This window comes from Bos grunniens, chromosome 18 (assembly GCF_055505025.1).
Source record: "Bos grunniens cultivar Pamir isolate PY7600 chromosome 18, Bosgru_T2T1.0, whole genome shotgun sequence".
In the NCBI taxonomy this organism is placed as follows: Eukaryota; Metazoa; Chordata; class Mammalia; order Artiodactyla; family Bovidae; genus Bos; species Bos grunniens.
Window position 1 is genome coordinate 10,432,274 of NC_141182.1, and position 13,467 is coordinate 10,445,740.

Below are 13,467 nucleotides of genomic sequence, written 5' to 3' on the forward strand. Positions count from 1 at the left end.
GGACCTTAAGCCCTTGTGTCCTCAACCCTTTTGCCTCAGGCACCACCTTTTTAAAAGCAAAGCCCCCTCCCCAACTGCTTTTCTCTCTCCTTTCAGTAGGACTGGAGCCATCCCCCATCCTCTCTGAGGACCACCACTCCATTCTGAGCCGTCGGTCCTTGATCCCCTTCCACCCCTCCTTCCCCTCCCCTCCCCCTCCTCCCCCCTCCCCTCCTTCGCTCACCTCCCTCCCCTTTTCACTGTCTCCCCTCCTCACCCCCTCCCCCACATCCTCTGGGGCCCAAATCGCCCCACCTCACCCTCCCACCCATTCCCCTCCTTAGGAGGGAGCATTCTACAGGGTGGGTGGCTGCTAGGGTGGGGGGGGCATCCCCCGTGGGGTGCTCTGCCCAACCCAAGGGGCAGCATGGCAGTGGGGTGTGCCTGTCCTAGGGAGGGTCCTCCGTGGTGGGTGACACGGGGGTGGGGGTGCCATGTTTGTGTACGGTGGGTGGGTTTCTGGGAGAGGTGTGTGTATCACATCCTGGTGAGTGGGGGACAGTGTGGGTTTCCTCTTGCCTCCCCACCCCCACCACGTGCCTGTTGGAGCCCCCATCGCTGGCTCTGAGCCCAGAGGGCAGGGGGGGATCTGCGGCGAGTGGCCGTGGCTCCCAGGCTTCCCAGAATGTGCTCACACGCAGCCCACACACGCCTGCCTACACAGGTGAACCCTCTCAAAGCCCCAGTGAGTTCGCAGCTGAAAGCCCTTGCAGCGGAGAGCTCTGTCCAGGCCCCCCACCCCTTCACACAGGACAGGACGTGGGCTCTGGAATCCTCACGCCACACTGGCCTTGAGCTGGCTCTGAGCCTAGTCTCCCCATCTGTGAAATGGGGGTGATGAGCGAGTGCCAGGGCCACATCTCCTATCGGGTCAGTCACTTGTTTAATGCTCGCGCCCGGCCCCAGCACCTGAAGGTGGGACTCCAGCCTCTTCGGGAACCTTGCAGTCAGGAGCAGTGTGCGATGCACAGGCTGTGGTGCTGGCAACTGCTCCCTTTTCTGCCCCAGGCGCAGTGGCTCCAGAGCTGTGTCCCCTTCCCCAACTTGGGGTTCAGCTCAAGAAAGGGGGAATGTTTTGAGAATATCTTTCCTGAGCTGCTGCTTCAGTTTGTCACAGCCCCAGGTGCCCGACGATGGATGCCCGCCCTACTGCTTGGAGGGAGGGGCCTGGCTCCCGCTCTCCAAGGTGTGAGGGTCACACACTGGGGGCGGCGTCTCCCCCTCTTTCTACCCTCAGCAAGGCTTGTGTGCACGCATGCTTAAGTCGCTCAGAAGGGTCCGACTCTGCGACCCCATGGACTGTAGCCTGCCAGGCTTCTCTGTCCATGGAATTCTCCAGGCCAGAATACTGGAGTGGGTAGCCTTTCCCTTCTCCAGGGGATCTTCCCGACCCAAGGATCGAACACGGGTATCCCACATTGCAGGCAGATTCTTTACCGTCTGAGCCACCAGGGAAGCCCCCAGCAAAGCTTGCTGCTGCTAAGTCGCTTCAGTCGTGTCTGACTCTGTGCAACCCCATAGATGGCAGCCACCGGGCTCCGCCGTCCCTGGGATTCTCCAGGCAAGAATACTGGAGTGGGTTGCCATTTCCTTCTCCAGCAAAGCTTACTAGGTCCTAAAAACACCAGGAGGAGCTATCTGGTTTCAACTGCGGCTGGAGGGACTGGGCTGCCCCTTCCCTCCCCACCCCTCTTTCAGAGCTCCCTGCGGGCTGCTCCTACCCACTGACCACCCCAAAAAAACTAACCCCACCGTGCCCTGGCTGGTTCCGTCGCCAGGCCTCGAGGTTCGCTTGCAGACGCCTCTGTTCAGATTTAACCCACCCTCCCTGGAGAACACCAGGCTCTCGAGGGGTCCTGGTGGGGGTGTAAGGTGAGTGGCTGCCTCCCACGGATGGGAGTGGAGAGCGTGTGGCCACCTGTGGGTGCGGCATGTGGGCCGAGGGTTCTGGACGCACACCTGCGCGCGTGCGCTCAACTGCATGGCCAGCGGCGCCCGAGGAAGAGGGGAGGCTGCCTCCTCGAGGGGGGCTGGGGGGCCGCTGCCTGAAATGCCCCCCTCGAGGAGGCAGCCTCCCCTCTTCGGGAAAAGCGGCCCGGCTTCCCCGGGTCCACTGGGCTGGGGGTGTTGGAAGCCTGCCCCTCCTGGCCGACGCTGACTTAATCTCTCTTCTCTGCAGATTTTCCGCCGTGCGGACAAAAACGGTGAGTCTTCCCGCACCCCCAAGGCTATCCCCGAGTGAGGACCTGGCTCTTTCTGGTTGGGGGTGCAGGACACTGCCCTGCGCCTGTTTCCCCATCCTACGAGGGGACCCCCGTGGTTCCTACTGAGCAGGGGAGCTGTGCGGCTTCAGCGGGCAGGTGTGGGTGGTGCGGTGAGTTATGCGCTGTCAGCGCTTCATGCGCTTCCACCACCTGCAGCTGAGCTGGGCCAGAGCCGCCCTGGGGGGCGCTCAGGAAGCCCCCAGCCTCACCTCGGCCCCGGCATTCTTCCTCCTCAGGCGTCCGTGCTGTCGCCCCTATTCTGTCAGCTCCCTGGTGGCCCAGAGAGGTTCTGTGTCTTACCCGGGGTCACCCAGCTGCAGGAAGGCAGTCCAGGCTCTGCTGTGGCCTCTGGAGCTCCCTCCACCACTACCCGCCCCCCCTCCCCCCCCCCGCAAAAAGACTTCCCACACAGAGTGAGAATGGTGTTGGGTCCATGAATTCAGCACACCTGCTGCAGATTGCTCCACCCCGGCCTTTCTGGAAGGCAGGGGCCCCCCGAGGCTCAGGGTGGCCACCGGGAGCAATCGTCTACATACTGGAATCGTCGTTCTCGGGTCGAAGCAGCTCTTCGTGGTCTTGAACCAGGACACAGTCCCGCTTCAGGCCTCGGTTTTGCCATCTCTAAAGTGGGGTGATAACACTTAACCTGTCTACATTCCGGGTTGTTGGGAAATGAAGGGAGAAGACATGGCTGGTGAGCTTTGTAAGAGAGGAGGCGGCAGAGTTCAGTGTTAATTCCTTAAGAAAATACTGATTTGATTGAGTCTCCAGGCCCCTGCCAAGGGAGGAGTGGGCACAGCTGACCCGGCACCTGCCCCCAGGTCCCAGGCCCTCAGCCCCCTCCCTGCTGACCCCGGGAGTCACTGTCTAGCTGACCCCACCTGGTGCTGAGGGGAGAACACAAGACTTGGGCTGGCCACCAGTGCCCAGGGGTTCTCCATCTCTCGCACCGCCCCCAATTCTCAGGTGTGACGGGGGCCCCTCCCAGGCCTCTGGAAGGCAGCAGCAGCATCAGGAGCAGTTCCATACGGAGCATCGAGGAAGGGGAGGGACACGGTGGGGGGACTTCAGCAGCAGCTGAGACATCATTGTGATGGTGCAGCCTGAGTGGCGTTAGAGACTAGAGAAGTGGGTCCAGGGGTTTGATCCCCTTGCAGGCCTCTCGGAACCTTCTAGCATGTGGCCGGCCAGGGGCCACGTGGTTGTTGCCATGTGCTGGCCATGCCCCTCAGCCTGTGGTGAGGTGTCACATTGAGGGATTTGGGCTTGTCCCTGTCGTGGCCTGGCACACAGTAGGCCCTCGGTGCCCGGCTGCTGCCTCACAGGTGGTGACCGGGTGTGACTCCTGGCAGTGCGGTGTGTGCCTGCCCAGGGGCAGCCGTCTGGGTGTGGCTGCACGTGTGTCTCTCCATTTGTGCTTCAGAACCTATGTGTGTGGGCCTCTGTGACCATTGCTGTTCGTGCCGGGTGTGTGTGGAGTTGTGTGTGTGTGGGGGGTTGTGTGTGTGTGTCTTTCTGGATGCTCAGCTCTGCGGGAACCTTTGGAGTGTGTGGGTGGCAGGCGCCCTCGTCTCCCTTCAGGCAAGATGGGTTTCGTCCTCATTGCTCGCCCCCCGCCCCCTGATGCCATCAGAGACTGTTTCCACCCTCCAAGCTCAGCTTCAGGGACCCTCGACTTTGCTCCTGTGGCCCCCACAGAGGCCCTGAGCCCCCTCCTCTCCCTGGGACCTTCGTCTTCCCGGCCACCATCAGTGGCTGTTGGGGGGGTTCACGTGGGATGTGGTGCCAGTCCCCGGGGGGCACCCCCCTTTTGCCACAGGGACTGCCTGGGCTCAGCTCCCTCCCAGCTCTGACCTCAGGCCAGTCCCCAGACTCTCAGGGCCTCAGCGTCTCCATCCGTGGGTGGGGGTGGTCATGCTGGTACCCACCTTGGGGTGGGGCTGTCAGGGGGATGGAGTAGAGCTTGGGTCTTGGCATGCTGTAAGGGGTCTATGAGCCCTCATGCCGGCTGATGAATGTCAAGCCCTTGAAAACGGGCTGTGATTTGTCAACAAGTGTTGGGTTCCCACCCTGGACTTCACGGGGCATCAACATCTGGTGGAGACTGCTGGAGCATCCGTTACACACCAGGACATTAATAGACGTCCTCATTGGACGTTCCCTCGGGTCCTAGAGGCAGAAGGAATGTCATCCCCGTTTTTTACATGTGACATAATCAAGGCTGGGGAGGAGATGCAAAAGATCACAGAGTCTGGGCTAGGGGGCTGGGCAGGAAGTTCTGATTGAATCCAGCCCAGTTTGCAGACACCGTGTGGGTAGGGGAATGGGAGAAGGGGCGAGTGTGGGTGTAGACAGAGGTGCATACGGCAGGTATGCAGACACACTCCTAGCACAGGTAGATTCCGCTCTGTCCCTGGCATCCACAGCAGCAAGATGCCTGCAGGGATGGCAGGATGGTCCCAAACGAGGGCCTGGGCCATGGGTTGCAGTGGAATCAGTCTCTGGAATCACAGGAGCAGGGGCTCAGCTCGGGCTGGCCTGTCCTGGCAGCTCCCAGGTCAGAGGTGTCTCCGTGGGGGTGAGGGTGGAGACCTGGTGTGGCCCCCAAGGGGAGGCAGAAAGAGGAGGGCCTGCCTGGCAGCCTAGGGTCTGGGGCCCAGAAGGGTGGTGTGGCGGCCGGCGGATGAGTGAGTGCCAGTGCGTCTCCCTCCAGGGGCCGGGGCGCTGGCAGACTCCTGGCATTTGAAAGGTCACTGGGACAGAGGCTGAGCTCATGCTCATTAGTGTGGACACCTTCAGACAGCCCGTTCGGGGGTCCTGGAGGTGCAGACCCGCTGGCTCCTCTAATTGCACAGAGGCCCCAGGCAGATGCCGCCCCCCTCGTTAGCTGATCTGGGTTCATTAGGGCTGTGCTGGGACGTTCAAGGTAAATGTCAGCCCAGGAGGCTGGCGGGCCCCTCTCTGCCCGTTCTGAGTGCAGACTGGTTGGAGGTGCTGGTGGTGCCCTACCCGTGGCAGACATGAGTAGTCGTTCAGAGCACACTTCCACTGAGTCCAGGCTTGGCCACAGCTTCTCCGTGTGACCCTGTGGCTGGGGGTCCCGACAGAAGACCCTGCCACGGTTGGGTTGGGCGTGTGGACTCAGGAGCCTGGTGGCCTGGGTTTGAGCTCCCACTGAGGGACCTGGGTCCCATAACTGGTCTGGCCTGTCTGCTCTGTAAATGGGGGGGGGCAGTGAGGGCGGGGTGCGGAGGATGGGGTCTGCCAGCGGTGTATGAGGACCAGATGCATGAACACACAGAGCCCGTGTGTCTGCCCTGGTTTTGCCCCTGGCTGCTGGATCATCATCAGTCTTGCTAAAGGAAACTTGGAAAGCATCCTCTTTCACAGGAGACAGAGCCATAGCTTAGCGTTTATGTATTTCACAGTTGTTACCCTGCACTTCTCTGGTTGGTTTTTGGGTCTTCATGTGTTATTGGAGAGGGAGAGGGTGTTTGTTTTGTCTTCAGGGGGACTCTGGATTTTGAGTGTTAGAAATTCATTCTCCCATTTGTGACATTAAAACCCGAGCCAGGATGTTGGAGGCATGCGGCATGTTGCCCCAGCCCCTCCATATGCAAGCCTGCACACACTCTCTCATATCCCCCGTCTCAGCATGGGCGGAGGGGAGCCGCGGCAAGATGTGATGAGCTCAGTGTCTCCTGTTGCCCTACTTTGAGCCCCTGCAGAGCTGCTGGCAGCAGAGTAGAAGCTCCAGAGCCTTTAAAATGTACAGTGGGGACGTCCTTGGTGGCCCAGTGGTTACGATTCAGTTCTCCCACTGCAGGTGGCACAGGTTTGATCCTTGGTCAGGGAACTAAGACGTTGCATACTGGTTGGCACAGCCAAAAATAATAAACCAAGATATAGAACGCAGAGGTAAAATGCATTTAAAAAAAGTGTGAGTGACTTCCGCCCTGGGCCTGAGCAGGTCTGCCGTGTCTGGTTGGGCGTGTTGTGCACTTTGCAAGGGCACACTGGGCTGCATCTCCACCACCCTGCCCACCAGGAAGGGCGTTTCTTCCTAATCCATAAAAAGTGCCACGTGGGCCCTCAAGGGCTTTGAGTGCGGACTAGTTGGAGGTAATGAAGGGGGTCTACGGAGAGGGGCTGGGGCCGGAAGGGTCTTGGGCTCGCCCTTCTCCCTGACCTCCACTGCTGCCCACAGACATGGTTCCTTTAGGGAGGAGCAGGACCGGTCTAAGGTCATTGAGGAGGGGGTCATGGCTTCAGGGGTGGGATTGGGAGATGAGTGTGTTGAGCTGGAGAGCCCAAGTGGGAGGAGCTGGAGTTCTGCTGGGAGCCCCTCTCTCAGGGGTCCGGCTGCCCCCAGCCCATGAAAGCTTCCCCAGCAGATGCTGCTACCGAGGGTGACGCAGTGGAGGCTGCTGTAGGTGTGAGATGGGGAGGGACGTGTTGGGATAGGTGTGTCTGCTGTGGGGGCCCCTCGTCCAGAGCCCCGCCCGGGCCTGCCACCACCTCCCCTTGGGCTCTGGCATCTTCAGGGCTGCATCCACGGCCTGGTGAGGACTCCGTGCCACTGCTGGCAGTGGGTCACATCGCACCCTGCGAAGGCAGAGGAGAGAGGTCGTTGCCTCCCCAGGCGGGACCTGGGTGCTGGGGTCGAGATGATTTAAGTGTGCAGAGGTTCTCTGGGCTTTTGGAAGCAAGTGAGAGTGCTCCTCAGACCGCCCAGGTTTAAACCTGCCTCTTACAGATATGGGATCTCTAACCTCTGGGATCTAATGATGATGTTTGATAAAATGATAAAAATAAAGGGCAATGTGCTTGAACCATCCTGAAACCACCCCCTCCCCATGGTCTGTGGAAAAATTGTCTTCCATGGAACCAACCCCTGGTGCTAAAAAGGCTGGGGACCGCTGGAGGCAACAGGTACAGGGTTACCTACCTCCGGGTGGGCAGGTGACTCAGAGCGACGGTTGCCTGACAGGTGCTCTCTGCCTGCCTGTTGGCTGCGGGGCTTGAGGAGCCCCAGTATTTGCTGGCGAGGCGAGTCCCTGTACATGGGTGTTGCTCTGTTGGGTGGGGAGTTAGCTGGGTGAGCAGTTGGTCTCTGTGAAATGGTGGCTACTGTGGGTTCATGCCATGGGCAGGGGTGCCCCGTGCGGGAGTGTGGCTGCTAGCTGGGGAGTTGGCAGGGGCGGGCAGGGATTGCCTGGCTGTGGCTCCTCTGTTGATTTGGGGATGTCCCGTTGCTTCGACACCAGCTGCCCTCCCTTTCTCTCCCTCACAGACGACGGGAAGTTGTCCTTGGAGGAGTTCCAGCTCTTCTTTGCAGATGGCGTCCTCAACGAGAGGGAACTGGAGGATCTCTTCCACACCATCGACTCTGACAACACCAAGTGAGCTCAGTCCTGGCGGCTGGAACTGGGAGGTGGCATCCCCCAGTCTCCAGTGTCCATTGCCCTGCACCGCAAATCCAGAATCCCATCTCTTTGGCCCCTACTGGCCGGGGTGGTCTGGGGAGTGGACAGATTGAGATTGTGTTGGCAAGTGTTTGTCTTTTCTGAACGCAATGTGGCAAAGCAGGAAAAGAGCCTAGGTTTGCAGAATATATGTGCATGCATGCTGAGTTGCTTCAGTTGTGTGACCCCACGGACTGCAGCCCACCAGCCCCCTCTGTCCATGGAATTCTACAGGCAGGAATACTGGAGTGGGTTGCCTTGCCCTCCTCCAGGGGATTTCCTGACCCAGGGATCAAATTCACGTCTCTTACATCTCCTGCACTGGCAGGCAGGTTCTTTACCACTGTCCCACCTGGGAAGCAGAATATACACGGGATGACAAAGCTCAACTCAGTTCTGACCCCAGCACCTCATGCCTGTTCTCAGTCCCAACACGAGCTTTGCTCTTCCTAACTGGGGCCCACCTTAAACCAGACTGGTTCTTACTCAGACCTTAACCTTTCTTCTCACTCTCTACATTTTCTCCAACCCAGCCAGAACCCTAACCTGCAGTTCAATCAACCCCAAACTCCTCCAAACCCAACCAGTCCTTATATCCAGCACAAAATGCTCACTCTACTCACAGGGACCAACCCTTCCCACCCTGAACTCCAGCCCGCCCTTTCCGAGTGGTCCCCAGGCAGGCTGAGGCCCCGGCCCCTTCTCCACCCCATTCAGGTGATGAGGACCCGAGTTCCTGGGGCTGCTGAGGGGCAGGTTTGATAGGCTGAGGTCCCCTGGGCCAGGCTAGAGGTGGTGTGGAGGAGGAGCTGTCCCCAGGCCTGTTTTCAGGGGGCCCAGCTTGAAGGGGGCCTGGGGCCACGGTCGGGCAGCTGGCTCAGGAAAGGCCACTTGAAAGGGACTGCTTTCTGCTGCAGACCCCAGGGGAGGGCTTTGTGTCTGGAGCCAGATGGAGGTTCTGAGCGGGTCCTGCAGCACCCCCGGGAGCTTGAAAGGGCTTTGCAGGTGCCCACAGATTATTCGGCCTCATTCGGGCAGCTGGAGCGGGGTGGAGGAGGCACTGGTGTGAGTGCAGGCGGGGCGGACTTCCCATCAGCAAGAAGTCCGAGCTCTAAAGACCTTTGGGTGTTTTGTCTCCAACACTCCCTAGAGTGTGAGCTGTACACGGTCCCTCCTGGGGATGCTAGACAGGTTTGCTACCCCACACCGTCCGCGCGGCTCAGGAAGGTTGGCCCAGTGCTACTTTGAGCACCATGAAGCAGGCCTCCTCTCTGCAGGCTCTTTGAGAACTTGTCCCACGTGGGCCTCCACAACAGAATTTGCAGAGCCCCTGAGCTGGGAGCCTCTCCCCAGAGCCATCGCGATGAGGCTGGCTTGCTTTTGAGGCCAGCCCCTCCTCTCCCGGTGAGGGAGCCGGCGGGAAGGGAGGTTGTCGGAACGGAACGTGCACAGAGCTGGGTCCCCGGGCGCCCGCCCCCAGCTCCTGTTCACAGCATCTGGGTTCTGAGGCTGCTGCCTCACCTGCCCGGCGTGGGTGGCCCGTGCTCAGCCTCTGAGGAGAGACCGAGAGCCTTCTGGCTGTAGGAACAGGAACACGGGACCCCAGGGCTCGAGTGAGAACAAGGGGGGCACACCCTCTGACAGAGCAGGGCCCAGGGCTGAGGTCACCAGACAGCTCTGGTGACAGCTGTCAAAGCCCCTGGTTCAGCCCCCTCTGCTCCGGATGTAGTGGCCAGTCTCGGGGGGTAGAACGGGGTGGGTGGTGTGGTGACAAGGTCAGACAGACCCAGATCCTCTGGAGGGGGTGGCGGCCTTCACTGGCTGCTCCCTCATCTGTGAAGTGGGGGTCACCTAGGCTACAAGGTGGGGGGGTATTGACCACCGCTGGGGGCTGTGCTCACCCCAGAGGGGGAAGGGTGGGGGGTGGGAGGAAGGCGGGGACAGGCCTGTCTCTGAGCCCCCCCTCTCTCTCTGCATGCAGCCATGTGGACACCAAGGAGCTTTGTGGTAGGTGCCACTGTGCGGGGACCCAGACTTGGGTGCGTAGTGATTTTCTTGGGGGAGGACCCAGGGGAGGGTGCGATGCTCCTACGACCTTTGACCTCTGCTTCCCACCCCCCACCAGACTACTTTGTGGACCACATGGGGGACTATGAGGACGTCCTGGCTTCCCTGGAAACCTTGAACCACTCCGTGCTGAAGGCCATGGGCTACACCAAGAAGGTCAGTGGGTGTGGGTGGGCCTGGGGGTCAAGGGCCTGAGCGCTGGTTTGGGTCTGAGAGCATCCTGGCCCAGGGGTGCCTGGCTCTGTGATGACAGGTGTTGGGTAAAGCCAGCTCCGAAGCAGGCGTTGCTGGGGCATCTCGAGGGCGCGCGGTGAACTGGAGTGAGGGGAGGGGCTTGGGGAAGGGTTTGTCCAGCAGCGTCTGGTTTGGAGCGCAAGGCCATTTCCTGGAATCAGGCTCAGTCCTGGGACTCAGTCCTAGAGAGGGAGTGGACACCAGGTCCAAGGACAGGTGTCAGCCGTGCCAGTCTCACGGCCTCTGCAGCAGGATTACAGATGGGGAGGGAAGAGGGTAGACGTGAGCCCCTGATCTTGACCAGGTGCCCCAGCGTGTCTGGGGCGAGTGCGCCGTGTTCAAGTCGGGAGACGGGAGCTGGGCGGTGGAACCACCAGGAGTGTTGGCCAAGTGCAGGACTCCCCACATGTCCTGGAGAGAGAGAGCCCCAGCGTGGCTTCAGGCATAGGCTGGTTACTTTGTTGGCATCCGTGCTCTGGCAGAGGGCAGAAGGTGGGAGATGGGGCAGGTCGTGGGCCGGGTGGCGGCGTGGCTCAGCTGGCCACAGGCAGCCCACCTCCTGGCTCCACGTCCCACCTGAGAGTCTGCACCCGCGCCGGCTGGTGCTTCTGGGGGTGGGGGCACAGGCGGGGTGTGTTCCTTCTCTCCGTCCACACACGAGAGGCGCCATCAATATCCTGAGGATCGACGACAGCAGGATTTAGCGTTCACTGTAATTCCCCCAGCAACCCTGTGGGCCGTGACTGTTGCCGCCACCAGCCTTCTTTTTTTTTTTTTGACTGCACCGGGCCTTCATTGTTGTGCACGGGCTTTCTCTACTTGTGCCGAGTGCGAGCTACTCTGCTGCGGTGCTCAGACTTCCTTTGTTGCAGGGCATAGGCTCTAAGGGCACACAAGCTCGGTTGTGGTAGCGCACAGGCTTAGTTGCTCTGTGGCATATCGGGTGTTAGTTCCTGGACCAGGAGTTGAACCCGTGTCCCCTGCACTGGCAGGCAGACTCTCAGACGCTGGACCGCCAGGAAAGTCCACTCCCCTGCTTTCACAGCTATGGAAATAGAGGGCTCAGGAAGGTGAACCCAGCAGAGTGGTAGCCAGAGCTTCCTGCTAAAGTGGGAGGGGAAACTGAGTCAGGGACCCAGCCCGAGGTATGGAGCACATCCTGGGGCCAAGCCATCCGGGGCGTGGAGGGGCCGTACCATGCTGGACAGGTGTCACACTGGAGGGCGAGCAGCCCCTCTGAGTGGTGGGAACTCAGGAAGGAGCAGCCCCACCTGCTGGTTGAGGCCAGGGGGCTTAGCTGGTAAAGTCAGCCAGACCGGGCCGAAGGACCCCGGCCAGTCACTTCTCTTTCTGAACCTCAGTTTCTTCAGCCGTGAAACGGGAGCATTCGCCTTCCAGAGTCCTCGCGAGCCTGAATAAAGTGAAAGGTCTCTAAGCTGCCGAGCACAGCTCCAGCACAGGGCAGACGTGACCAGCAGTGTCGTCAGGCCCCTGCTGTGTGCTTTTTCCACATGCTCCTTGGTTCCTGCCCTGCCCCGTGTCAGGGAGTCCCCCGCTCCCCACATACCCACCCACAGCTGGGCCCGACCCCAAGCTGCCACAGCTCACATTTCCACATCTGTCCTCCCGTCGTGCTGTTTGGAGTCTTGGTGTGTTAAAGTATTTTTTAACATTGCGTGAGACCACTTCCCTTTCATTGCTCATCCTTGTACACTGTTGACATTCTGAAAATGTCAAGACGGACAGTGGCTTTAGCAGGCAACGAGGAAAGCCCCCACCTCCAGAGCCCTTGCACAGTGTGGCAGCCCCAGCTTTGTTCCTCAAGCTGGGTGAGGTGTGCCAGCTGCCCACGTGGGACTCCTCGCAATTGAAGTCACCACCTTGAGCCTCAGTTTTCAAATCTGTGAATGGGGCCACTGCCCAGCAATGTTGTCTTGGCATTATTAACGTGTACTTGTCTCTTGGTCTTTGGGCTTAACAATTCAGAGATGTGACACAATTTTCCATCAGGGAGAGGATTTTAATGCCTACCAGGACAACTTAGAGCAGTTTGGGGGGATTTTTGCTCTTGGAAATTTTGCAGCCTTTGGTGTGTTCTTAGTGGTGGTGGTGATGGGAGATTGTCACAGTGGTAACAGGCATTTCTTTGTTTTTTAATTGAAATATACATGATTTACAATGTTGTGTTAATTCCTGCTGTACAGCAAAGTGATTCAGTTGTACATATATACACGTTCTTTTTCAGAATATTCTTTTCTGGTTTATCATAGGATGTTGGATATGGCTCTCTGTGCTCTACAGCCAGACCTTGCTGTTTATCCGTTTTATATATGACAGCGTATAACTGCTAACCCCAACCTCCCACTCCACCCCTCCGCCAGCCCTCTCCCCCTTGGCAGCCACCTGTCTGTTCTCTGTGTCCGTAATTTTGTTTACTTCATAGACGAATGCATGTGTGTCATATTTTAGGTTCTGCATATAAATGATATCATATGGTATTTGTCTTCTCTGTCTGGTTTACTTCACTTAGTATGATAATCTAGTTGCATCCATGTTGCTGCAAATGGCATTATTTCACTCCTTGTTTTATGGCTGAGTCATCTTCCATTGTCTATATTTTTTAAGATTTACTTTTTATTTATGGCTGCTCTGGGTCTTCCTTGCTGTGTGGGCTTTTCTCTAGTTGCCGTGAGCGGGGGCTGCTCTCTCATTGCAGGGCACGGGCTCCTCCTTGCCGTGGCCTCTCTCGCTGCAGGGCACAGGCTGTAGGGCACGTGGCTCAGCAGCTGTGGCTCCTGGGCTCCAGAACAGAGGCTCAGTGGTTGTGGCTCACAGGCGTAGCTGCTGTGTGTAGCGTGTGGCATCTTCCCGGACCAGGGATCAAACCCGCATCTCCTGCCTTGGCAGGTGGATTCTTTACCACTGAGCCCCCAGGGAAGCCCTCCATTGTATATTGTCTTTTGTTTAAGTGGTATATCATACTGATTTGTGTATTGTTGAACCATCCTTATAAACTTGGGATGAATCCCACTTGGTCATGAGACTTTTTTATGTCATGGTCATGATCTTTTTTATGTGTTATTGGATTTGATTTGCTAATATTTTATTGAGAATAGCATTTCTTTTTCTTTGCATGCTTTCTCATCAGTTTTTGTCTGGAGAAATGAAGCTCACTGATTATTTCAGATACTTCTCTTGTGTCCACGGGTTTAGTTGACTCGTTTGCTTTTGTAGACGTGCAGTCCTGGTAGCATTGTTAGCTAGTACAGTAATCTTCAGTTCTGATTTGTGTTCCTGCTCTTTCTCTGTTGTGTTCTGTTGCATTTTCCCCAAATTCTCAAACACTGTAATGATGTTACGTCAAGCATCCTTGTTTCACTTCTGAGGTTCAAATGCAT

The 13,467-nt window shown here is 58.3% G+C and overlaps 1 protein-coding gene across 8 annotated transcripts in view; it reads left to right on the plus strand.

Moving 5' to 3' along the window:
* Window positions 1–13,467, plus strand: part of NECAB2 (N-terminal EF-hand calcium binding protein 2) — a 43,995-nt gene that overhangs the window by 2,368 nt on the left and 28,160 nt on the right. For 3 of the 8 annotated variants that reach the window (XM_086350109.1, XM_086350112.1, XM_086350115.1), the window contains exons 2-4: window positions 2,219–2,243; window positions 7,597–7,705; window positions 9,894–9,991. In XM_086350109.1, the coding sequence (XP_086206235.1) occupies window positions 2,219–2,243; window positions 7,597–7,705; window positions 9,894–9,991 (232 nt within the window). Of the gene's footprint in view, window positions 1–987; window positions 1,912–2,218; window positions 2,244–7,596; window positions 7,706–9,749; window positions 9,808–9,893; window positions 9,992–13,467 lie in introns of those variants that run through there. The other 5 variants (XM_086350110.1, XM_086350108.1, XM_086350113.1 and 2 more) reach the window with 4 other exon arrangements.